Source organism: Hylobates moloch, unplaced genomic scaffold (assembly GCF_009828535.3).
Source record: "Hylobates moloch isolate HMO894 unplaced genomic scaffold, HMol_V3 SCAFFOLD_7, whole genome shotgun sequence".
In the NCBI taxonomy this organism is placed as follows: Eukaryota; Metazoa; Chordata; class Mammalia; order Primates; family Hylobatidae; genus Hylobates; species Hylobates moloch.
The window spans coordinates 14,872,954-14,897,816 of NW_026652282.1; the positions used below are offsets into that span (position 1 = coordinate 14,872,954).

Consider the following 24,863-nt stretch of genomic DNA (forward strand, 5'->3'; position numbering starts at 1 on the left):
GGTAAATTATCTACTTTTTAAGACCTTTGAGGGCATAGCCTAACTTATAAAGATGTATGTAGAAGTACTATGGTTTTATTAAGCTGAAGGCAACTACTACAGCAAATTATTCAGAGAATTATTTTTAAAAATAAATCCTTAATATCTTTTTAAAGCTATACTTATGTATTATAAACTATACTTATATTTTGCTAAAATACTCTAAAAGTTGAATTTTGAAAAGATAAATTTGAAAATATGTATTCATTCTACAAATCCATCACATAAAAATATCTTAAACTATCTCGCAAGTCACAAAAATAAAAAGACTTGTCAAGTTTTATACAAATTATATTATTTGACTGAGTGGCTCCTTACTGTCTACTGAATTTCTTTCTCTACCTTATCAAAAAAACAAAGTATATTAATGTCAATTATCTAAGACAAAGCCATGGGTCAGAACCAATGACCAAAACTAAAAGTTGACCTCTTACAAGGGAAAAAATTGCTTTTTGAATAATACCTAAGAATGCTATAAAACAAATGTGACTGAGGACCATTTGATAGGTTAAAAGCTGAAAGATGACATTAAACCTGGCAAAATGGTTCTTAAACACAAATGGTCGAATGATGAAATTATAGAGTACTTCCCATGGCTGAAATATTCAAGAACTTTCTTTAAAATCAAGTGCCTATGTTAAAAATAAAATCCTATGCATGAGCAAAATGAGATTATTTTTTAATCCTCTAAGAATCCTGTCAATATCCTTTAAAACCACTTTTTTCTAACTGAATTTTGAATCTTTTTTTTCACTTAAAACATTGTAAGATTTACATTTGTATGCATTTCAACTAGTAGAATCTATCAGAAAAACACAGCAAACGTATTAAAACCTTCACTCAGACATTTCGGAAACCAAAAATAACGTTAGTGTCTGAATTTGGTCAGATCCTTAGCATTTATGGTAGCATATTCTTAAATCTAACCTACTTAAATGGAACTACAGTTTTCTAATATGATTTTCTATGTTAACCCTGAGAAAACTTCAGTGCTAAGATATTATCAGGAGGTAACTAAAGAAATGCTGTTCTCATCAGGAGTAAATCAAAAGAACACAGGTCTCATCGGAAAGCTTAGGTCAAACAATGTGATATCAATCCTATGGTTCTGATGGATGTATAAGAAAGGCACTGTGGGTGCTTTGGTTATATGTAAACCATACCTCACTTCTGAGTTAGTGGTGTTAAGATCTAAGCCCTTGGTTACGATGTACCTGGCAGATACTGAATGTCTACTGCCTGCAAGTTTCTACGCTTGGCAAATATTTCCCGGTGCCTCTCCTACAGCTCCCTACCTATCTTTATTCACTGACACTCAGATGTCATCTGTCATTACGTGCTAAGTGTACTGCTCTTCTCACCCCACATTCAACAGCAATGAAAACTACCATTTTATATTATTTGACTGCCCGACTCCTTACTTTCTATTGAATTTCTTTCTCTGCCTTATCAAAAAAAAGTATATTAATGTCAATTATCTAAGACAAAGCCATGGGTCACAAGCCCATGAGGAGTTTACTACCATTCCCTCAATCAGAGGTTGTCATCAAATCCACAGATGAAACATTACATATCTTCCTAATGTGATTCTACCTCCTTTATGAGCAGAAAAAGAGGTTTGGCAAGTACTACAGGTGTAAATGCAAACTACTCTGCCAGTACAGCAGGCTGATCTTGGAATCAGAACTTGAGAAACTTACAAAATAGTCTTAACATTAAAAGAAAAAAAAAAAGTTTGGCAGCTGCCATTCAGGTGCTTCAGTCAGTGGCGTCGGGATCTCTTGGCTTTGACTCCTTCTCCGACTCTGGAGGGGTCACTGCTGGAAGCGACTGAGATCTGGCTTCAGCACTTCTGACATCATGTCTAAGGCTACGGATACCGCTGTTGATGGAGGTCACACACAACTTCCAGTCTCTTCCATTTTCCGAGAGATCACAGATTGGGTAGTTTTCTTGGAGGAACTCTGGTGGTAAAGACCCAAGACATAACAGTTACTTGCAAATCACTTCTCAGAGAAATCAATTCATTCAACTTTCATTCTACTACTGTGTCTGTGAAAGGATCATTAACACTTTAATTAAACACACATAGGCTATAATCATTATTAAATTAGCTGAACAAATCTTTTAATCTAAAAAGAGAACTATATGAAACAGCATCATGCTTAAATCACAATAAAGCAACAATCTCCCATGACATTGCCACATACCAGAATAGAAATCCTCTGCTGCCTTGAGTACCCAAGGTCAACTTTTGTTACACTCAAAAGTATCAAAGAAGCATCTAGCATGTCACTCATCAGCTCAGATAGAGACATGCTAAGCCTCTGCAATGAACAAGAGGCTGCAGTGTCATCCTACTTTGAGAGGGAAGAAGCTGTAACTGCTAACTTTTTTGGTACTGCTGGATTTATCTCTGATAAAAGGAATAAGGGTCTTTAGATCTTGCAATTAGAGGAAGACTTCTGAAAGGGAAGGTGACAGAGTAACATAATTCAAGGAGCACTCTTAGAGAAAATAAGAAGACAGACAAGGAGAAAGGTAGGGAAGAGAGGTGTTTATTAAAAGAGCAGGGCTGCCCTCAGACACATCATTAGGTAATCAAAGGTCTAAGTGCCTTTCAGCCCTTGAAAAAGGATCTGGTGATCCCTACAGGTTAGCATTAGTTAGCTACATTAATCTCATTTGTTTTTCAATAGGGTTAATAGGCTAATAAATGAGGACAATGCCATAAACATCACATATATCCAAATTTTTTAGCAAAGCATATGTCAAGGTTAAAAGGCTTTCGTACCCAAAGGACTAATTAATTAATGGATTAGCGGTAGCCTGGAAAAAGGTTTTTGTGGTATGTCACTGGATTCAGTACCCCACTCTATCCTGCTAACATTTTATTAACCAAAAATAAGTTCTGGAAAAAATGTTTGTCCCATCTACCCACAACAGCAAAGCTGGGAGGGATAATTACCACACTGGAAGACAAATACAGCGCTTGCAAAGCTTTCAACAGGTGGCAACAAGGAGCCTAATTGGCTGGCGTTTCCCAAAATGTGTTCTCTGGAACACTAGTCATAAAAGACGTTTCTTGGGGAAGAAGGTTCTAGTTGCGCAAATGGGAAATGCTACCCTCCGCAGCTAGTCACCGCTTGGGGATTTAAGATTGCACACAAGCATATTCAGGGCTCTGAAAAATCCCACAGAAAAGACAAGTGGAGTCTCCTTTTGCTGATTGAAATGTTACAGATGCAGCCGTGTTGGTGGGATGCATAAATGAGGGAGGTGGCAGCGCACAGGACAACAGAGGGTCAGGGGTCAGGACTCGGAGATTTAGGCAGGCTTGATGGCTAAAGGCATTCAGTTTTGAAACTAACAGTCGGCCAGGCGCAGTGGCCAAGAAGAACGGATTGCTTGAGCTCAGGAGTTTGTGACCAGCCTGGGCAACAATGGTGAAACCCCGTCTCTACTAAAAATATAAAAAAAATTAGCCAGGCATGGTGGCGCATGCCTGCAGTCCTAGCTACTCGGGAGGCTGAGGTGGGAGAATCACCTGAGCCTGGGAAGTCGAGTCTGCAGTGAGCCATGATCTAGCCACTGTACTCCAGCCTGGGCAACGGCAATGAGACCCTGTCTCCAAAACAAAAGAAACTGACAGTCAAATGAAACCCATCTATTGACTGAGGTCCTTGGGGTGCTTGCTTAAGGTCTTTCCTAACCATTTGACTTTAAAAGTATTTCACGAGGCTGGGCACAGTGGCTTACTCTTGTAATTCCAGCACTTTGGGAGGCTGAAGCGGGTGAATCGCTTGAGCCCAAGAGTTTGAGACCAGCCTGGTCAGCACAGTGAAATCCATCATTACAAAAAAATAAAAAATTAGCCAGGCGTGGTGGCACATGCCTGTAGTCCCAGCTACTCGAGAGTGTGAGGTGGGAGGATCATTTGAGCTTGGGAGGTCAAGGCTGCACTGAGCTGTGATCACGCCACTGCATTCCAGCCTGGGCAAGAGTGAGACCCTGTCTCAAAAAAAAAAAAAAGAAAGAAAGAAAAGAAAAGGTATTTCATGAAACACCTATTAACATCTAGCTGAATTGGAGAAACACAGTTCAGAAAATGCTGACCTACACTGACAAGATATGATGCAGCAAAAAATATATTTACATTTATATTTTTCCTACATTAACATTAAAAGGTACTAGCAGTATAAATGGTAACAGCCTGAATACTAACAATATAAGTACTGGATAAATGTCAGTTATAGCAAGAAAGATCTAGAGGTCTTAGTTGACTACAAATTTTATTTTATTCTATTTTATTTCATTGAGACAGGGTCTCACTCTGTCACCCAGGCTTGAGTGCAGTGGCACAAACACAGTTCACTGCAGCCTCAACCTTCCAGGCTCAAGTGATCCTCCTGCCTCAGCCTCCCAAGTAGCTAGGGAGTAGCTAGTAGCTAGTGTATGCCCAGCTAATTTTTGTATTTTTTGTAGAGACAGGGTTTTGCCATGTTGCCCAGGCTGGTCTCGAACTCCTGAGCTCAAGGCATCCTCCTGCCTCTGGCTCCCAAAAGGGCTGGGATTACAGGCATGAGCCATTGTGCCCGACCTGACCGTAAATGTTTAAATGGCATGTGACATTTTCAGCTGCATTAACAGCCTAATAGGTTGTACTATTGTATCCTGGGTGTATTTAAGCACATGTGAAGGTAGTCATTGAATCAAATCATGAAGGATCAGGGCAACATGTATGTGAGGAATTCTGGAGGGAAATGTTAATATTTCACTGAAAAAGCATAAGGCTTAAGAGGGAAAAGGTTGGGTAGAACATTTCCTCCCCAACCCTCATGTTACCATGTGGAGAGACCTCTACGTTGGAAAGTTGGGATGAATGGGACATGTACGATTGAAGAATAAAGCTGCTATTTTTATCTTCACCTGCCTGAATGGAGCAGCCCTCTCTCACTCGGTTCTGAACTTAAAAGGGAATGTCTTTATGATCTCCTAATGCTCCAGCAGGAAGTGATAGCTGTCATTAACTGCTTGAAGGCCCAACCTCTGAAAAGTGATTGGATTGACCCTGTTTAGGTGGAGAAGGGATAACCAGGACAAATGTGTATGATTTACAAGGGAAGGTACATTTTGAGTCACTAAAAGAACTTTCCCATGAATTGGAGCTGAGACAGCGGGTGCCTCATCAATGGAAGTGTTCAAGCCCAGGGGAGGTGACTCTGTCAAAGCTGAGATAGGAGTTCCTGCTGTGGGTGGGATGTTGTATTAGAGGGCCTGTAAAGTATTTCCTATAGCTAAGATTCGACAGTTCTGCAATATAAAGACATGGATGGGGGTTTAAGGAGTGAGGGTTGTTCGCTAATTGCAAATCTGCCTACTAACTTCCTCCCTATCAATTAAGAGCCCTTAAGTGATACTGAACTCTCATCAGAGAGCATCAGATAATAGTTATTTATATGAAATCAACACCTTTGGCTCCTGGACAGAGTTACCTTTGAGTACTAATTTTCAGAAGCTTTTCCCCCAAATAACAAAATATTACGGTAAGAAACTATATTAGAATAGAAGAATAAATTGGTTTATTCATTCAATGGGATATAAATCAGCAGTTCAAATGTATGAACAGATCTCAAAAACATAATGTTGAGTGATTTTAAGATGCGCAAAAAGATTACTGTACTTCCCCATTTATGTACATTAAAACAACCAGATGCCGAGTGCAGTGGCTCACACCTATAATCCCAGCACTTTGGGAGGCCAAGGTGGGAGGATTGCTTGAGCCCATGAGTTTGAGGCTGGAGTGCAGGGTTGCAGTGAGCCACAATCACACTACTGCACTCCAGCCTGGGCAACAGAGCAAGACCCCATCTCAAAAAAAGAAAAAATAAAATAAAATAAAATAACTACAGAACAGTATTATATATTATTTATGGCTCTATTAACATACGTAGCAAAAGTATAAAACATGCATGGGAATGATATATCCAACTCCAGGACTGTGATTACTTCTGGGGAGCAGGATAGGGGAAAGGGATGATGAGTTGGAGTGTTAATTATATCAGTGAAGCTTTCATTTTTTTTTTAAAACAAAAACCTGGAGCACAAAACACGAAATGTCTATTATCAGTGATGGGGGTAGACAGGTATTTATTATATTATTTTCCACACATTTCTGTATGTTTGAACTCATTTCGAATGAAGGAGTACTTTAACAGAAATCATATTAGGGGTCATAAGCCCAGTCCTCCCACGAGTGCAGGTCTCTTCTCTCATATCTGGTCACCCAGCCTTTGCTCTGACTTTTCCTTTTCCAAGTTCATTTTATCTTTATATTAAAGTGAAACAGACTTTCTTGTCAGCTTCTACTCCTTGGGGCTGGCTCTGCCCCTTCAGACAACAATGGCTCTACTGTCTTCCCTCTGCTGAAATAACTCAAATGATTGCCCTTCTACAAAGCAATAGAACTTTGAGTCTTAGGAGAAATTTGTTAAAATCTGCTCTATGTGGATAATATGTCAAACTCGTGCTGAATATTTGTTTACTGCAAAAGACATCTTCCAGATTTTAATATAATTCAGTGAGAGATAAAATGATAAAAGGCTTAGGAAAATATTTTTCATCAACTTTTAAAGAAATAATCTTTTCCAGATATTAAAGAACTATAAATGTCACCTATTTTCCCCCACATTAAAAAAAAGTAATTGGAAAGACACTATTTCTTCTATAAACACATTCATTTCAGAATTGCCTACAAACTTTTTTTTTAACCATAAAGTAAGGGAAATTGAGTTTAGTTTTTTTGCCTAGTAGGTTAGCTCAGTGATGTTCAAGTTGCAAGTTGTGACCAATTACTAGGTTATGAAATCAGTGATAGCAGTACTTGAAAGAAATGTAATGGAAGAGAAAATACTGGAATGTAACACTCATAGAGTAAGTACTGTTTGTGAAACTTTTGCTTTGGTTTTTAAAAGTCACACTCACACAGAGGCATGTACTGTGTCACAATCTAAAATGTAGTTCTTATTATGGGTTGCAGTAAAAAAAAGTTTGAAAACAATTGGGTTAGATGATAACAAATGCTTATAAAAGCCGCTACCTGAAAACCAGGTTTCTTTATTCTGAAACACCAGTGCTGTTCAAATTTGTTAGCTATGAAAATGTATGATATGAAGACAGGAACCACCTGAGATCAGAGCTACATCTTTGCTGGGTGCCAGTGACACAAGTAAGAAATATTTTGCTTCCGCTTTGTCCAAATTTAAGATTTCACAGGAAGTTTTTAGAAGCTTTATTACTTCATTGGCATATGTCAGAGACTATATTAGGCTAACGTGCACAAAAGAAACTTAGCAAATTAACCTTCTGTGCTATTGTTGACACTTCTGCAAATGGATGAAGCCCTTTAGCTTTGACCTTGCTCCTCAGTCAAGGAAGGTGTTTTGAGTTTCCATACCCCTGGCAGTCCACAGCAGGGAGCCACAGTCAATAACCCCTTTCCTGTTCTAGTAAAGCCATTCAAGACAGAGCAATTAGCCCTAAGAACCCAAATGCAGAGAGAAATACAATTCATGATCTTGCTCCTTGCTGTACTCTAATGAGGGACTCAGTAATTACTAAGTTCCATTCTCCCCAGAACAAACACAACCTGAATGGATTCTTCTTTCTACCCTTCTCTTAAACACAATTGGCTTTTATTTATTCAGACATACTCTACAAACCTCGGAGAGCACTAATCTTATTGGGGTCAAGGGCAGACAGGCCATGCTTCAGACTGCCATAGACGTTACTTTGGATCAGGACATCTTTTGTGAAGAGTTTTTGAATAAGGTATCTAGCCGACAGGCTTGCACAAGACTTAGTTTTTGCCAAAGTCAGTACTGAATGTGGCATCCGTATATTTCTCCATGGTCTTCCAAAATAGCCTAGAAGCAAAAGAGAAAGATGTCAATTTTCATAGCAGATGTTAGATTGCATTATTTTTTAAAGGCTGAAACAGAAACATTGATTTTTCTGAAGTGTTAGGCTCAAGAATTTGAGAGGTTAAAAAATTTAAGGCCTTACATTTTTATTTATTTTAAAGACAGAGTCTTCCTTTGTCGCCTAGGCTGGAATGCAGTAGCACAATCATGGCTCACTGCAGCCCCAGCCTCCCAGGGCTTGAGTAATCCTCTTAGCTTAGCCACTCAAGTAGCTGGGACTATAGGCCCACCCCACCACACACAGCTAATTTTTTGTATCTTTTGTAGAGACAGGGTCTCACTTTGTTCCCCAGGCTGGTCTCAAACTTCCAGGTTCAAACGATCCTCCTGCCTCGGCCTCCCAAAGTGCTGGGATTACAGGTATAAGCCATTGTGCCCAGTCTAAAGCCTTATGTTTTTAGTGGATTATGAGATAGCATGAGAAATGAGGTAGAAATCACCGTGATTACACATGCTACCATGGTTCAACAGGAAGATTTAATATACTGTTACCTTTTAGGATACAAGAAGTTTTAAGATTACATTTAGTAACAAATTCTAAGTAATTTAATGCATTGTTTCCCTACTTACAAGAAGGACTTTTTCAAAAATAAGCTCCATGATTCTTCCTGAAATACTTATAATTTTTAAAATGTAGGTTTTCTATTTAGTATTAAATTCATTTTAAATCAACACACTGCTGGTTCACTTTACATATTGTATCTTAGATATCTTATTTGAAATGAAAAATAAGTTTTAAGACTTCATTTCTCAACTCTACAGCTTAATCATCATCATCTCTCTTCAGTCCATAGTTGATTCAAATTAACTATATTTGAAAAATATTATATTTTACATATAATAATTATTTGTTAAATATACTAGAAAAATATAATTATTATAAGTCAGTAAGTATATTCTTCATCTTAGAACATCCATCATTTAATGGGTGGCAATAGAACTGTTGAATCATCCAGATTCAACATTTAGCAGGAGAGATTATTTAGAAACACATTTAATGGGTCCAAAGACTTAACTCTGGGAGATTTACCTAGTAATATTTATCAAGGGTCACAAAAAAAGGTTAATATTCTTTAACCTGGTAATTCAATTTCTAAGAACCTAACCTAATAATCCAAAGTATGGAAAAATCTATCTGAATGGGCCAGTGCAGTGGCTCACACCTGTAATCCAGCACTTTGGGAGGCTGAGGCAGGTGGATCACCTGAGGTCAAGAGTTCAAGATCAGCCTGGCCAACATGGTGAAACGCTGTCTCTACTGAAAATACAAAAAAATTAGCCGGGCACGGTGGCACACATCTGTAGTCCCAGCTACTCAGGAGGCTGAGGCAGGAGAATCGCTTGAACCTGGGAGGTGGAGGTTGCAGTGAGCCGAGATTGTGCCACTGCACTCCAGCCTGGGTGACAGAGCGGGACTCTATCTCAAAAAAAAAAAAAATCTATCTGAATGAAGATGGTTTTTTTGCAGACTGATTTATAATCCCCTTCCAAAAAACCCTCAAACCAAAATGACAACGACAACAAAAAGAAACAAAGTAGGAGGCAATTAAATAAATTGGGGTGCACTTAATTAATGGAATGCTATAATCCTATTAAGAGCAATGATTATGAAGATTGTAGATTCTTGAGGAAAAATAGATACATATGATAATATTAGAGAAGGAGAGTAATTATACGGCAATCATAATGTTTCAAAATGTTCACAGGAAAAAAAAAACTGGAGGAAAATGAAAATGCCCACAATAGTTTTTTAAAGTATTTTGATTGTGGGAGCTTTTTTCCCCCTCTTAAAAATATTTTCCAATTTTTAAAATAAAATGGCATAACAGACTCCATACACACTGCAGTGACTGCTTGGCTCACAGTAGGCTTAGTCGCCCTGTCCCCTCTTTATAGCTGAGTCAGCATTAGAGATACGTGGCCCAAGTTCTCACAGTCTTGGGGCTGCTCTAGCTCCTGCCTGCCTGAGGCTCACTCGGTTCTTTGCTTCTTTGAATACAGGAGCTATTCAACTGGTGATTGTGTTGTTTAATTTATCCAATCTGTGTCTATAGTGTACAATCTTAACAAATACAGTAGTTAGATTACTTTTATAATGGAAGAAATAAAGCTATATCATGTCAATAATTTCGTTTGAAAAGGATCCCAGGTAGTATTCTACTTAGGGTCAACATGGGAGCAAGGTACAGACAGAATAAAGTTTTGCTACTTCAGACGTCACTCATCGGTATGGGTGATGCTGAAGCCCAGCGCCCTGGGAGGATGCATTGGGAAGCACAAGTGGCAGGTGGCACAGTCACTACTGAACCACTGCCACTTGACACCCATCAAAGCAGGAGGCGCCTTCAGCAGACAGTTTAGCAGCGGGAGCACAATGTTCTGAGAGATGAGATTCACGAATTCATGCCAAAAATCCTACTGTGCACCTTCAATGTGCCAGGCGCACAGAGAACAAGAAGTGCATCTCAGCTGCAGCCTCTCCCCTTCACCACGGACGACAGTGCCTTATCAGAACTCACACAGTCCAGTGAGTCAGCAAAGAGCCGCTTTCCGTAGGAAAAATAACAATAAGTCTCAGAACCATGTGTCTATATATTTCATTAACTCATTAATAAAAGATATTAAATTATTTCACTTTCTGATGAAATTTCTCAAACACATAAAAGTAGAGAGAATAGTACAATGAACCCCATAAATGCATCACTCAGATTCAACATTTATCAGCAAGAGAACTTATTTAAATATAAGTTTTTAAAAAACTCACCCCATGCTTCACCAGTTTCCTCTGGATTATCAGTGGAAGGTTCTTGCATTCCTTCAGGGATAGCATTACTGTTTGGCTGCAAGTTCCCCTTTTCTCTCATTTCGGAGTTATACATTGGCTGAAACATCCAAGAACTGCCTTCACCACCATCTCTGCCCCTTTGATCATTTCTATCTGCAGATGCTGGTGCAACACGGTTGGTACGGTTTTTATTTTTGCAAAGAGTTTTCTGTTGAAACACAAAACCATATCTGTAAACAAAGTCCCACAGCAAGAAAATATGTTTGTGCTCTACCACCTACCAGGCCCCCCAGGTTGCTAGGGAAGCAACTGACTCTTTAAAAGGTGGGCTGAAGCCGTAGGAATATTGTGTGTCGCAATACCATCTGGAAAGAAGGAAAGGGGTGGCTTCTTCCGCAAGCCGTCATGACCCGCTGCTCCTTGGAGGATTTTGTAGCTCTGTCTAAGGAGCTAAATGAGAACTGCTGGTACAAATTCAGCGCATAATAAACATTTCACAAATAAACAAAGCAGTGAGTTTCTTGGGGATGACCACTTTTTGTTTCTCATGTTTTGTTTGTATTCTTTTTCCCTAGTGGCGCTCAAGTCTGGCTGCCCATTTGAATGACCTTCAGGATCTGTAAAAATAAAATGGTTGTGCTGGGCCCCACCCTAGGCAAATTCAGCCAGAATCTCTGGCGATGGGAGTGGGGAGCTCAGGCGTTAGTAACTATTTTTAAAAGTGTCTCGTGTTATTCTAATATGCACCCAGAGTTGACAACCACTGTTCTGGGTTAGTGCTTCTTGAACTTTAGTGTGCACACAAATCACCTTGGGGACGGGGGTTGGGGAGGGTCTTGCTAAAATGCAAATTTTGCCTCTGAATCAAGACCCTGCATTTTTCACAAGCTTGCCAGTGGTCCACTGCTGCTGGGCTGTGGACCTACTCTGAGTGGCAAGGACCTGTCCCATTCCTAGTCAAGCACACAGCAGGCACTTGGCAGACACTGCTTCTCTTCTGACACCTAAGCAAAAATGCAAATTACCATTTTCCAGGCAGTGTCTTAATTTTACATTCAAATTGTTTAGGGTGCAATTTTTGAAGGCTATAAAATGGAATGTTAAAAATAAGCAGATTTGGTTTCAGGCAGATGGTGCTTGAGCTATCACTGAAATCAACCCGTTCACCAGGAAAACATACGCTCAGCTACAAATATTCTTGGCAAATTGTTTCCATAAACTTACTCTAGAGACACAGGAGTGACTAGACATGGCCAGAAGAAAAGGGGGTTGGTGGAAATTAGGAATTGTCATTAAGATACATGTTTCATCAGAAGACAACAGATATGACACTCTTCCCTAATGGCCCGGTTGTGGTAAAACAAACAAAAATCTCTAATGTACTTTGAAGATAGACTGGAGGAAAGAGAAACTAGATTTCTGCTACCACATAACTATACGGAGTGTAAAATATCTGTAATCGTTTAACGTCATGACATGCGTTTATTTCACCAAGTTCCATCATCACTAAAAGTGAACAAGTAATGAAGTGCCTGCATTTTCCCCTGCACCTCCTCAGCTACCATTGAAACAGCCAAGGAGCACACGGCTGGCTCCTTTTTGTGTTGCTCGGTGAGATACTGAAAAAGATTTGCCAAATATCTTTGTAGCTGAAACTATTTTCCTAGTATTATCCTTGGCTTCAAATATACTAATTATAGTACTTTATTTTATTTATCTTTAGGATATTTTTATAGAGCATAAATATCAAAAAAGTAAAATAAACATGCAGTATGCTTTTGAAAGAACATCCCATGCCCCCTAAGTTAATGAGAATTTTAGCACATGGCCTAAAGAGTCTGTGCCTCACGCTATCAGTTTTGAAACTGTACACAGTACAAACTCAGGTAACAGTTACCATATTTAGATGAAAAATAACTTACTAGAGTACTCTTGGCTTCAGAACATAAACAGTAGATCATAGAATTGATACCAGAAATACAGTCCTGCCAGTCTTTTCCATGTTCACGCAAATCACAGGTGGGAAAAGTTGTCGCCAGATATTCTGCAAACAGCAGAAAGTATTCATGAATATTAGAAAAAAAATTAACAAACTAATGAAAAAATTTTTTCTTTAAATATTGACTTTTAGATGGTTCCATTGTGTAATGGTGAGCACTCTGGTGACTTTTTCTCTTTCTACTTCTCATCCTTTTCTCTTATTCTTTCTGAGAGTTTAGAAATTCCACCCAATGAGGATGCTTTGTTGAATTATTTCCCCTACCATGAGATCCCCTAAAACACTGATGTAGGAAGCTAATATTGAGCTCTTGGTGCTCAAAAAAAAAAAAAAATTGTGTAGGCCGGGCACAGTGGCTTATGTCTGTAACCCCAGTGTTTTGGGAGGTCAAGGCGGGAGGATCGCTTGAGATCAGGAGTTTGAGAACAGCTTGGGCAGCAAAGTGAGACCTCCATCTCTATAAAAAATACAAAACTTAGCTGGGTATGGTGGCATGCACCTGTGGGCCTAGCTACTCAGGAGGCTGGGGAGGAAGGGTTGCTTGAGCCCAGGAGTTCGAGGCTGCACCGAGCTATGATCAAACCACTGCACTCCAGCCTGGGTGACAGAGCAAGACCATGTGACTGAAAAAAAAATTTTAAGTGTGTAACCAAACGTTAACTATTTCAGGGTGCTCAGATCATTTAATAATCCAATGGATACATCAGAACTAAAAGGAAACATATCAAGAGAAACTAGTGTTACTGCAAACATGATTACACCAGGGGCTCACTCATCCTGTCTATCTTCCCCAGCTCTTCCCTCTGCCTAGAACATCCTCCTGTTCCCTCTACCTACTGAAGGAGTCCTTCAGAATCCAGCTCAAACGTCCTGTCCTTAGCTAAGCCTTCCCCAACTCCCTCAAAGCAGCTGCTCTGAGCTTCCCCAACACTACCACACTGGACTGGGATGTATCTGTTTCCATCAACATGTCCCTTTCTAGACTATGAGCTCCTCATAGGCAGAAACACTTATTCATTGTGGTATCCTTAGTACCCATGAGTTCTAGGATCTCAATAGACATGTCTGGAAGGCAGGAAGGCAGGAGGCTAAAAAGAACTAATCATAAAATTCTATTTCTGTGTTGCTAGTCACTAGCACTGACAAGTCTTTTATTCCCCCCGCCCCCCTGCCCCCACCCACCACCACTACCTTTTGGCAGAGGGAGCTTTTTCCTTTTTTTTTTTTTTTTTTTTGGGGGTAGCAAGTTTCAGGGCTAAAGAATTGACTTAGTACTAACCATAAACAACTATAATAGATGAGGCTTGTCTTATTCAACTATTCAAGTCAATGGACAAGTTTTATTCTTTGGAAATTGTTACCAATTATATATTATTAAGTTGTAAAATCAGGGTCAGACAGGTGGAAAAAAATGAATAGTTTTAAGATTTACACAGACTTATTGTTATTCCTTCAACTGCCAATAACATTCATTATATGACCAAATGATGATTAAAAATAAGATTCCATTATCACTTTATGTACACATACCTCTCAATGCAGCCATTTTGTTTGGATCGAGGGATTGGCTGTCTTTCAAATGGATATTCACTGAGCTGCTAATCAGGATTTCCTTGGAGAACAAAATACGAACCAAGTAGCAGCCTGCTTGCTTAGGTTTGGTCATATTTTGTACGGCCAGCAAATGAGTTTTAAGTACTCTGACATTTCTTTTTGGATCACCAAGATAGCCTTTAAAAATAAAGAGAAAAAGGAACATCCTTGGTTTTGTCGTGCAAGGGTACCCTCAAAGTACACAAGAGAATTACACTGATTTCTTCTTTTTCATCAAATAAGGCAAATGCAATAAACTGATTTCTAATTCATGAATTTCTACTTGGGTGAATTTTTTTTCTATGCTTATCTCTTCCTTTCCTTAAATGGGTCTCTTTGACACCATCTGCCAAACTGTCAACATTCTTCACTTCTGCTGGTCTTGAGCTTGCTGTATTGAACTACTCTGTTCATTAGCTTGAACACACATCATTGTTAGGCTGCAGGTGCATATGTAAACATGTTGCCCTGAGTTCCCACTGCTCCATTTCACACTCTAAAAGTACACTCAGAGCCATTCTACTGGGCGAGTGGATGTCCCCAGAAGACAATGTTGAAAGCGTGGGTGGGGATCATTAAGAAAATTTTCAAATAGCTAGCATTTATCAGTAGTTCCTGTATATCAGGCATATGCTAAATATTTTACATCTATGCACTAGCTCAGTTTCATCATTCTAACAACTCTATCATTACTCCCACCCCAATATCCCCACCCCATTATTTCCAAATGAGGAGACTGAGACCCAAAGGAGATAAGTTATTTGAAAAGGTCACACTGCTAGTTACAGAACCAGTTTTAAAATCTGTCTGTTTATGAGTTAACTGCTCTAAACCATGAATCTTCTACTAATATCTTCCATTCTTTTTCCTATTTTTTAAAAGACAAAATTGAAATCATACTTTAAGAATAGTTTAAATCCTGCTTTTTCAGTTAACATTATATTTTGAGCATTTCTCTGTTTTCATCTTTTTTTTAAAATCTACATTCCTGTCATCATGATTTTCCTGACAAGTGACATTTATGTTGTATTTACATCCCAGGCATTGTGTTAAGAGTTTTAAATGCATTGTCCAATTTGATCCTCACAATTCTATGAAGTAGACACTATTATTTTTGTCACTTCACAACTGAAGAAACTAGTATTTAGGTTAGGAAAGTGGCTGAAGGTCATAAGGTTAGTAAGACACAGAGCTGGGATTTGAAATCAAGCAGGCAGACATGAGAGCTCATGCCCTCAACCATTAGGCTTTACTGCCTCACATGCTGTGGATACACCAGAAGTCAAGTGATTAATTCTCTATCATCATTTATTTTTGTTTGTTTGCTTCCAATTTTTCCAAATGATTCTGTAAAGGACATTCTTGTACCAAAATTTTTATGTAATTTTTTATTATACTTTCAGATAAAGTGAGATTACAGTCAACTGCCATAAATATTTTTATGGATTTTTCTACAAACTATCTTTCAGAAAGTTTGCTCCAATGTATACTTCTAACAATGTATCACAGTGCCCATTTTAGTACAGAAAATCAACTTTTGTTTCTGTTTTTTTTTGGCTGGAGTACAGTGGCATGATCATGGCTCACTATAGCCTCAAACTTCCGGGCTGCTCAAGTGATCCTCCCACCTCAGCCTCCCAAGTAGCTGGGATTACAGGCACATGCCACCACGCCTGGCTAATTTTTTGTATTTTTTGTAGAGATGGGGTTTTGCTGTGTTGCCCACACTGGTCTCAAACTCCTGGGCTCAAGCGATTTTCCCACCTCAGCCTCCCAGATTGCTGGGATTAACAAGCCTGAGCCACCATGCCCAGCCGAGACCACAATTTTTGAAATTTCTTCTAGTTTGAGTAATAAAATAGTTTAAAGGAATAAGCTCTCCTCTAGGAAGGCAGTCAACAAACTGCAGTCCACTGGCCCATCCCCCCACCGATGTGTGTGAAAGGTGTGCTGGCCATGGCCACACCTATTCATTCCTCTATGGGCTGAGGCTGCTCTTATCTTACAACAGCAAAGGTGGGTATTTGTGACAGACAATACTATCTAGCCCTTCACAGAAAAGGTTTCCTGACCCCTGTTCTAGGATATTAATAAGAGGTAAGCTGCTTAGAAGTTGAGACAAAAATGAACTGACTATAAAATATTTGGAAGGCTTACCCTTAGAAGCCACAGAGCTTGGGGTCCCCTCATCTCTGCCACTGTGGCTTGGCAGGCAGTACAGTAAACTGGTAAGAAACATGAGCTTTAGGCCAGTTACAGTGGCTCATGCCTGTAATCCTAGCACTTTGGGAGGCAGAGGCAGATGGATCACTTGAGGCTAGGAGTTTGAGAACAGCCTGGCCAAAATGGCCAAACCCCATCTCTACTAAAAATACAAAAACTAGCTGGGCGTGGTGGTGTGTGCTTGTAATTCCAGCTACTTGGGGGGCTAAGGCAGAAGAATCGCTTGAACCTGGGAGGTGGAGGTTGCAGAGAGCCAAGATCATGCCACTGCACTCCAGCCTGGGCAATAGAGCAAGACTCCACCTCAAAAAGAAAAAAGACACATGAGTTTTAAAGTCAGAGAAAGCTGGGGCAGAGCTCAAGTCCTACTCACCAGCTCTGTGACCTTGGGGATAGGGATAATAAAAGTGCCAACACCATGGAGTCATTATGGGTATAAGTGGAGAAGAGGCATGTTAATTGTTTAGCACAGTGCCTTGCAAGTAATATGCACTCAATAAACATTAGTCATGGTTCTGAATATCACCTAAAACCTGTCCTCAAAATAGGAAACACACAGCTTTCACTGTCTTGCATCAAGGAAGTGGAAGAATGCAGCTCAAATAGTGCCACTTATAATGTGTGTTATTTCAAACTCACCATACTTGGGAGGGATACAGACAGATGATGAGGAAGAATCCTGGCCACTGTCACTGTCCAATAAAGTTGAGCAATTCATTGTGTTGAGGCTGTTTTCCGTTGTGGTGTCTACTTTTACCAAAATATTCGGAGGAAACAGTGCTGAAAGAAAAGAACTCTCAACTGACAATTCTATATCCAGCAAAACTGTTTTTCAGGTACAGAGGGGAAATACACTCTCAGACAAAAGAAAACTAAAAAGACTTGTTGCCAGCAGACCTACTCTTTTTTTTTCTTTCTTTCTTTCTTTTTTTTTTTTTTAAGACTATGTTGCCCAGGCTGGAGTGCAATGGCATGATCTTGGCTTACTACAACCTCTGCCCACTGGGTTCAAGCAATTCTCATGCCTTAGCCTTCCGAGTAGCTGGAATTACAGGCACCCACCACCACACCTGGCTAATTTTTGTATTTTTAATAGACATGGGGTTTTGCCATGTTGGCCAGGCTGGTCATGAACTCCTGACCTCAAGTGATCTGCCTGCCTCAGCCTCCCAAAGTGCTGGAGACCTACTCTTAAAGAATGGCTGAAAGAAGATCTTCAAACAGAAAGGTTATGATGATAGAAGGAACAGTGGCACATCAGAAAGGAAGAAAGAATAGAAAGATGCATGTGGAGAAATGGAACAGCCACACTGGAAAACAATTACTACATTTGTAATTACAATTACTATTATTGTAATTATTATTATAATTTAAAATGTGGTCATTAATTGCAGGCTTTTTTTTAGGGTTAAGCACCTAAGAGTGAAATTGCTGGAAATTTCACTCTTAGTTATTTATCCCACAGAAATAAGAGCTCATGTTGACACGAAAACCTTCACATGAGTATCCTCAGCAGCTTTATTTGTGATAGCCAAAACCTGAAAACAATCCAAGTGTCCTTCAATAGGTGAATGGTTAAAGAAACCGTGGTAAATCCATACCACGGAATACTATTCAGCAATAAAAATGAAGAAGAGAAAGAGCAGAAAGACAGGCGATACAAAACCATCATGAGTTCTCTAAATCATATGGAATGACTGAAACAAAAATGAAAACACCATCTGATACCTATAACAATGATATTTAAAGGTGGGGAGAAAAAAGAAACCTAAGTGGAATTAAAGTTTCAACACTTCATTCCAAGTGGTAAAATGCTGATTCCAACAGGCAGTGATAAGTCACATACGTATACAGTAACACTCAGAGCAACCACTAGGAAAACTGCACAAATCAATATACTCAAAAACAAACAAATCAAGATGGAATACTTAAAATGTTCATGTAACTCACAGGAAGGCAAGAAAAAGAAAAGGAGAATGAGAAACAGAAAATAGACAGAAAAATAATAAAATGGAAGACTTAAACCCTGTATCAATAATTACGTTAAATGTAAATGATCTAAACATACCAATTAAGTGGCAGCAATTGACCAAGTAGATAAAAAACAAGACCCTTGATTGCCAGGTAGTGTAAATGAAAAGAAAAACAAGACCCAACTATATGCTCTTTATTAGAAACTCTACAAATTCAGTAACATAAGTAGGTTAAAAGTAAAAGAATGAAAAATATATACCATGTGATATGGTTTGGATTTGTATCCCTGCCTAAACTTCATGTCAAATTGGAGGAGGGGCCCGGTGGGAGGTGACTGGATAATGTGTGCAGATTTCCCCCTTGCTGGTCTCATGAGAGTGAGTGAGTTCTCACGAGATCTGATGGTTTAAAAGTGTGTGGCACTTCCCCCTTTGGTCTCTCCTGCCACCATGTGAAGAAGGTGCTTGCTTCCCCTTCACCTTCTGCCATGACTTTAAGTTTCCTGAGATCTCCCAGTCATGCTTCCTGTTAAGGCTGTGGAACTCTGAGTCAATTAAACATCTTTTCTTCACAAATTTCCCAGCCTCAGGTACTTCTTTATAGCAGTATGAAAATGGACTAATGCACCATGCAAATATTAATCCAAAAAAAAAGAAAGCAGAGTGGCTATATTGATATCAGATAAAATAAACAGACTTCAGAGCAAAGAAAGTTACCAGAGACAAATAAGAACACTACATAACAATAAAAGGGTTAACCCCCAGGAAAATATAATGATCCTCAATATGTTCACACCAATCAAAAGTGTCTAAAAATATATAAAGCAAAAACTGAAAGAGTAGAAAGGCAAAATAGACGAACCCACAATTATATTGAGGACCTCAATACCCACCTCTCAGCAACTGACAGAACAACCTTACAGAGGCGGGGCACGGGGGGCTCATGCCTGTAATCCCAGCACTTTGGGAGGCTGAGATGGGCAGATCACCTGGAGGTCAGGAATTAGAGACCAGCCTGGCCAACATGGTGAAATCCCATCTCTACTAAAAATACAAAAATTAGCCAGGCGTGGTAGCACACGCCTATAGTTCCAGCTACTCAGGAGGCTGAGGCCCAAGAATCACTTGAACCCAGGAGGCAGGGGTTGCAGTGAGCCAAGATCACACCACTGCACTCCAGCCTGGGTGACAGAGCGAGACTCTGTCTCAAAAAAAAAAAAAAAAAAAAAGAACAACCAGACAGAACATCAGCAAGGACAGAGAAGACCTGAGTAACACACAACCAACCAACATGATTTTCATTATAGAACATTCCATCTAATAAAAGCAGAATACACATTTTTTTTTCAAATGCCTATAGACCATTCACGAAGACAGACCACATCCTGAGCCAAAGGAAAAAACCTCAATAAATATAAAAGAATTGAAATCATATAGAGTATATTTTCAGACCACAGTGGAACCAAACTAGAAATCAATAAGAGACAAGAGAAAAATCTATAAACACTTGGAAATTAAACAGCAAACTCCTAAATAATCCACATGTCAAAAAGAAGTCTCCAAGGAAATTTTAAAATACACAGGACACAGCTTGGGAGCAAGATGGCTAAATAGAAGCCTCCACTGATTGTTCTCAAGAACACCGAATTTAACAACTGTCTACACAAAAAAGCACCTTAATAAGAAATCCAAAATCAGCTTAGGTCCCAGCTCGGCCACAGTGGGGTAGGGTACCAAGTGGGCTCTTGGGGTCCCTGATTCCAGGCCTTGGCTCTTAGATGGCATTTCTGGGCCTGCCCTGGGCCAGAGGGGAGCCCACTGCCCTGAAGAGTGAGTCCCAGGCCTGGCAGCATTCACCGTAAGCTGAGTGAAGAGCAGCGGTGGCCTGGCGGTACCCCTTGTGGGCCTGTGGCAGTGGTGGCCACAAGGAGAGACTTCTCTGCTTATAGAAACGGGAGGGAAGAGTGGGAAGGACTTTGTCTTGTGGCTTGGGTGCCAGCTCAGCCACAGTAGAACAGAGCACCAGGTAGATTCTGAGGTCTCCAGCTCCAGGCCCTGGTTTCTGATTGGCATCTCTGGACCTGCCCAGGGCTGGGGAGAACTCACTGCACTGAACGGAAGGACACAAGCCTGGCTGGCTTCACCACCTACTGATTGTAGAGGCTGAAGGCCTTGAGCAAGCACACGCTATAGCCAGGTAGTGGTTACAGTGAGCCTTGGGCAAGACTCAGGGTTCTGCTGGCTTCAGGTCTGACCCAGCACAGTCGCAGTGGTGGTGGCCACAGGGGTGTTTGTGTCACCCCTCCCCCAGCTCCAGGCAGCTCACCATAGAGAGAGACTCCTTTGTTTGGGAGAACGTAAGGGAAGAGGCCAGGTGCAGTGGCTCATTCCTGTAATCCCAGCACTTTGGGAGGCTGAGGCGGGCAGATCACCTGAGGTCAGGAGTTCGAGACCAGCCTGGCCAACATGGTGAAACCCCATCTCTACTAAAAATACAAAAATTAGCCGGGCATGGTGATGCACACCTGTAATCTCAGCTACTTGGGAGGCTGAGGCAGGAGAATCGCTTGAGCCCGGGAGGTGGAGATTGCAGTGAGCTGAGATCACACCACTGCATTCCAGCCTGGGCAACAGAGTGAGACTCCATCTCAAAAAAAGAACAAGAGTCTCTGCCTGGTAATCCAGAGAATTCTTCTGGATCTTAACCAAGATCACCAAGGCGGCACCTCTACAAGTCTTCAAGAGCCACTGCATTACTGGGCTTGGGGTGTCCCCTGGTGCAGATATGGCTTCAGTGACCAAAAACTTAGATCACAACATCCAAGTCCCTTCAAATACCTGGAAAGCCTTTCCAAGAAGGATGGCACAAGTAAGCCCAGACAGCAAAGACAACAATAAATATCTAACTCTTCAATGCCCAGACAGACGAACATCAACAAGCATCAACTCCATCCAGGAAAACATGACCTCACCAAACGAATGAAATAAGGCACCAGGGACCAATCCCAGAGAAACAGAGATATCTGACCTTTCCAACACCGATTTCAAAATAGTTGTTTTGAGGAAACTCAAAGAAATTCAAGATAGCACAAAGAAGGAATTCATAATTCTATCAGATAAATTTAACAAAGAGATTGAAATAAAAAGTATCAAGCAGAAATTCTGGAGTTGAAAAATGCGGTTGACATACTGAAGAATGCATCAGGGTCTCTTAATAGCAGAACTGATAAAGCAGAAGAAAGAATTAGTGAGCTTGAAGACAAGCTATTTGAAAATACAAAAAAGACAAAAAAAAAGAATGAAGCATGTCTACAAGATCTAGAAAACAGCCTCAAAAAGGCAAACCCAAGAGTTATTGGCCTTAAAGAGGACATCAAGAGAAAGATGGGGTAGAAAGTGTATTCAAAAAGATTGGCTGGGCGCAGTGGCTCATGCCTGCAATCCTAACACTTTGGGAGGCCAGGGCAGGCAGACTGCCTGAGCTCAGGAGTTCAAGACCAGCCTGGGCAACATGACAAAACCCCGTTTCTACTAAAAATACAAAAAATTAGCCGGGCATGGTGGCACGTGCCTATAATCCCAACTACTTAGGAGGCTGAGGCATGAGAATCACTTGAACCCAGGAGGTGGAGGTTGCAGTGAGCTGAGATCACGCCACTGCACTCCAGCCTAGGTGACACAGCAAGACTCTGTCTCAAAAATAATAATAATAATAATAGACAACTTTCCAAACTTAGAGAAAGAATATCCAAGTACAAGGTTATAGAACACCAAGCAGATTTCACCTGAAGAAGACTACCTCAAGACATTTAATAATCAAACTCTCAAAGGGCAAGGATTACAAAAGGATCCTAAAAGCAGTAAGAGAAAAGAAACAAACAACATACAAAGACCTCCAATACGACGGGCAGCAGACTTTTCAGTGGAAATCTTACAGGCCAGGAGAGAGTTCCATGACATATTTAAAGTGCTGAAGGAAAAAAATTTTATCCTAGAATAGCATATCTGGTGAAAATATCCTTCAAACATGAAGGAGAAATAAAGACTTTCCCAGACAAACAAAAGCTGACAGATTTCATCAACACCAGGCCTATCCTGTAAGAAATGCTAAAGAGAGTTCTTCAATCTGAAAGAAAAAGACATTAATTACCAATAATAAATCATCTGAAGGTATAAAACTTATTGGCAATAACAACACACAGAGTATTATAACACTGTCATTGTGCTGTGTAAAATACTCTTAAGTAGAAAGACTAAATGATGACCCAATCAAAAATAATAACTACAACAACTTTTCATGACATAGACAGTACAGGCAGGGTGCAGTGGTTGACACCTGTAATCCCAGCACTTTGGGAGGCCGAGGCGGGCAGATCACCTGAGGTCAGGAGTTTGAGACCAGCCTGGCCAACATGGTGAAACCCTGACTCTACTAAAAATACAAAAAGTAGCCAGGCATGGTGGCGGGTGCCAGTAATCCCTGCTACTCAGGAGGCTGGGGCAGGAGAATTGCTTGAACCCAGGAGGCAGAGGTTGCAGTGAGCCGAGATCGTGCCATTGCACTCCAGCCTGGGTGAAAAGAGGGAAACTCAGTCGGAAATAAATAAATAAATAAATAAAATAAAAAATTCAAAAAGACAGTACAATAAGACATAAAGAGAAAACAAAAAGTTAAAAAGGGAAATTAAGTTAAAGTGTAGAGTTTTCATTAGTTTTCTTTTTGCTTGTTGGTTGGTTTGTGCAATCAGTGTTAAGTTGTCATTAGTTTAAAATAATGGGTTATAAGACAGTATTTGCAAACCTCATGGTAACCTCAAAGCAAACAACATACAATAGGGCTGGGCATGGTGGTCTATGCCTGTAATTCCAGCACTTTGGGAGGCCGAGGTGGGAGGATCACTTGAGCCTAGGAGTTCAAGAAAAGTTCAGCCTGGGAAACATGGCAAAACCCTATCACTACAAGAAATACAAAAAGTTATCTGGGTATGGGGGCACATGCCTGCAGTCCAAGCTACTTTGGAGGCTGAGGTGGGAAGATCACTTGAGCCTGGGGAGTCAAGGGTACAGTGAGCCAAGATCGTACCAGTGCACTCCCGCCTGGGCAACAGAGAAAGACCCTGTCTGGAAAAAAAAAAAAAGATACAATGGACACACAAAAAATAAAACAAGAAATTAAATCATACCACCAGAAAAAATTACCTTCACTAAAAGGAAGACAGGAAGGAAGGAAAGAAGGAAGGAAGAGAAGACCGAAAAACAACCAGAGAACAAATAATAAAATGGCAGGAAAAAGTCCCAACTTACCAATAAAAAAAATTGAATGTAAATGGACTAAACTCTCCAATCAAAAGATAGAGTGGCTGAATGGATAAAAAAAGCAAGAAACAATGATCTGTTGTGTACAAGAAGCACACTTCACCTGTAAAGATATGCTGAAAATAAAGGGATGGAAAAAGATACTCCATGCCAATGGAAACCAAAAAAGAGTAGGAGTAGCTGTACTTATATCAAACAAAATAGATTTCAAGACAAAAAACTGCAAGAAGAGACAAAGGAGACCATTACATAATGATTAAGGGGTCAATTCAGCAAAAGGATATAACAATTGTAAATCTCTATGCACCCAACACTGGTGTACCCACATATATAAAGCAAATATTATTAGAGCTAAAGAGAGAGATAGGCCACAATACTAATAGCCAGAGACTTCAACACCTCACTTTCAGCATTGGACAGATCATTCAGACAGAATATTAACAAAGAAAGATCAGATTTAATCTTTACTATAGACCAAATGGATCTAATAGATATGAACATTTCACAGATATATTAAATGTATATTCTGCAGCTGTTCTGCAAATATCTATTAATATTTCTCCTCAGCACATGAATCATTCTCAAGGATTGACCATATGTTAAGTCACAAAATAAGTCTGAAAATATTGAAAAGAATTGAAAATTATTCAATTTCAAGCATCTTCTCTGACTACAATGGAATAAAGCCAGAAATTAGTAATGAGGAATTTGGGAAACTATACATGAAAATTAAATAATATGTTCTTAAATGATCAGTGCGCAATGGTAAATGAATGGTCAATGAAGAAATTAAGAGGGAAATTGAGAAAAAAATCTTGAAACAAATGGTAATGGAAACACAACATACCAAAACTTATGGGATAGAGCAAAAGCAGTAGTAAGAGAGAAATTTACAGCTATAAGTGCCTACATCAAAAAAGAAGAGGCCGGGCGCGGTGGCTCACGCTTGTAAT

General features: G+C 39.9%; 1 protein-coding gene across 1 annotated transcript in view; it reads right to left on the minus strand.

Moving 5' to 3' along the window:
- Positions 1 to 1,795: 1,795 nt before the first annotated feature.
- BEND2 (BEN domain containing 2) overlaps positions 1,796 to 24,863 on the minus strand; it is a 65,039-nt gene continuing 41,971 nt past the window's right edge. The window contains exons 6-11 of the mRNA XM_058441574.1: positions 17,261 to 17,401; positions 14,336 to 14,536; positions 12,729 to 12,850; positions 10,786 to 11,014; positions 7,761 to 7,964; positions 1,796 to 2,003 (exon numbers count right to left, since the gene is read on the minus strand). Of these exons, the coding sequence (XP_058297557.1) occupies positions 1,798 to 2,003; positions 7,761 to 7,964; positions 10,786 to 11,014; positions 12,729 to 12,850; positions 14,336 to 14,536; positions 17,261 to 17,401 (1,103 nt within the window). The 3' untranslated portion in view covers positions 1,796 to 1,797. The remainder of the gene's footprint in view (positions 2,004 to 7,760; positions 7,965 to 10,785; positions 11,015 to 12,728; positions 12,851 to 14,335; positions 14,537 to 17,260; positions 17,402 to 24,863) is intronic.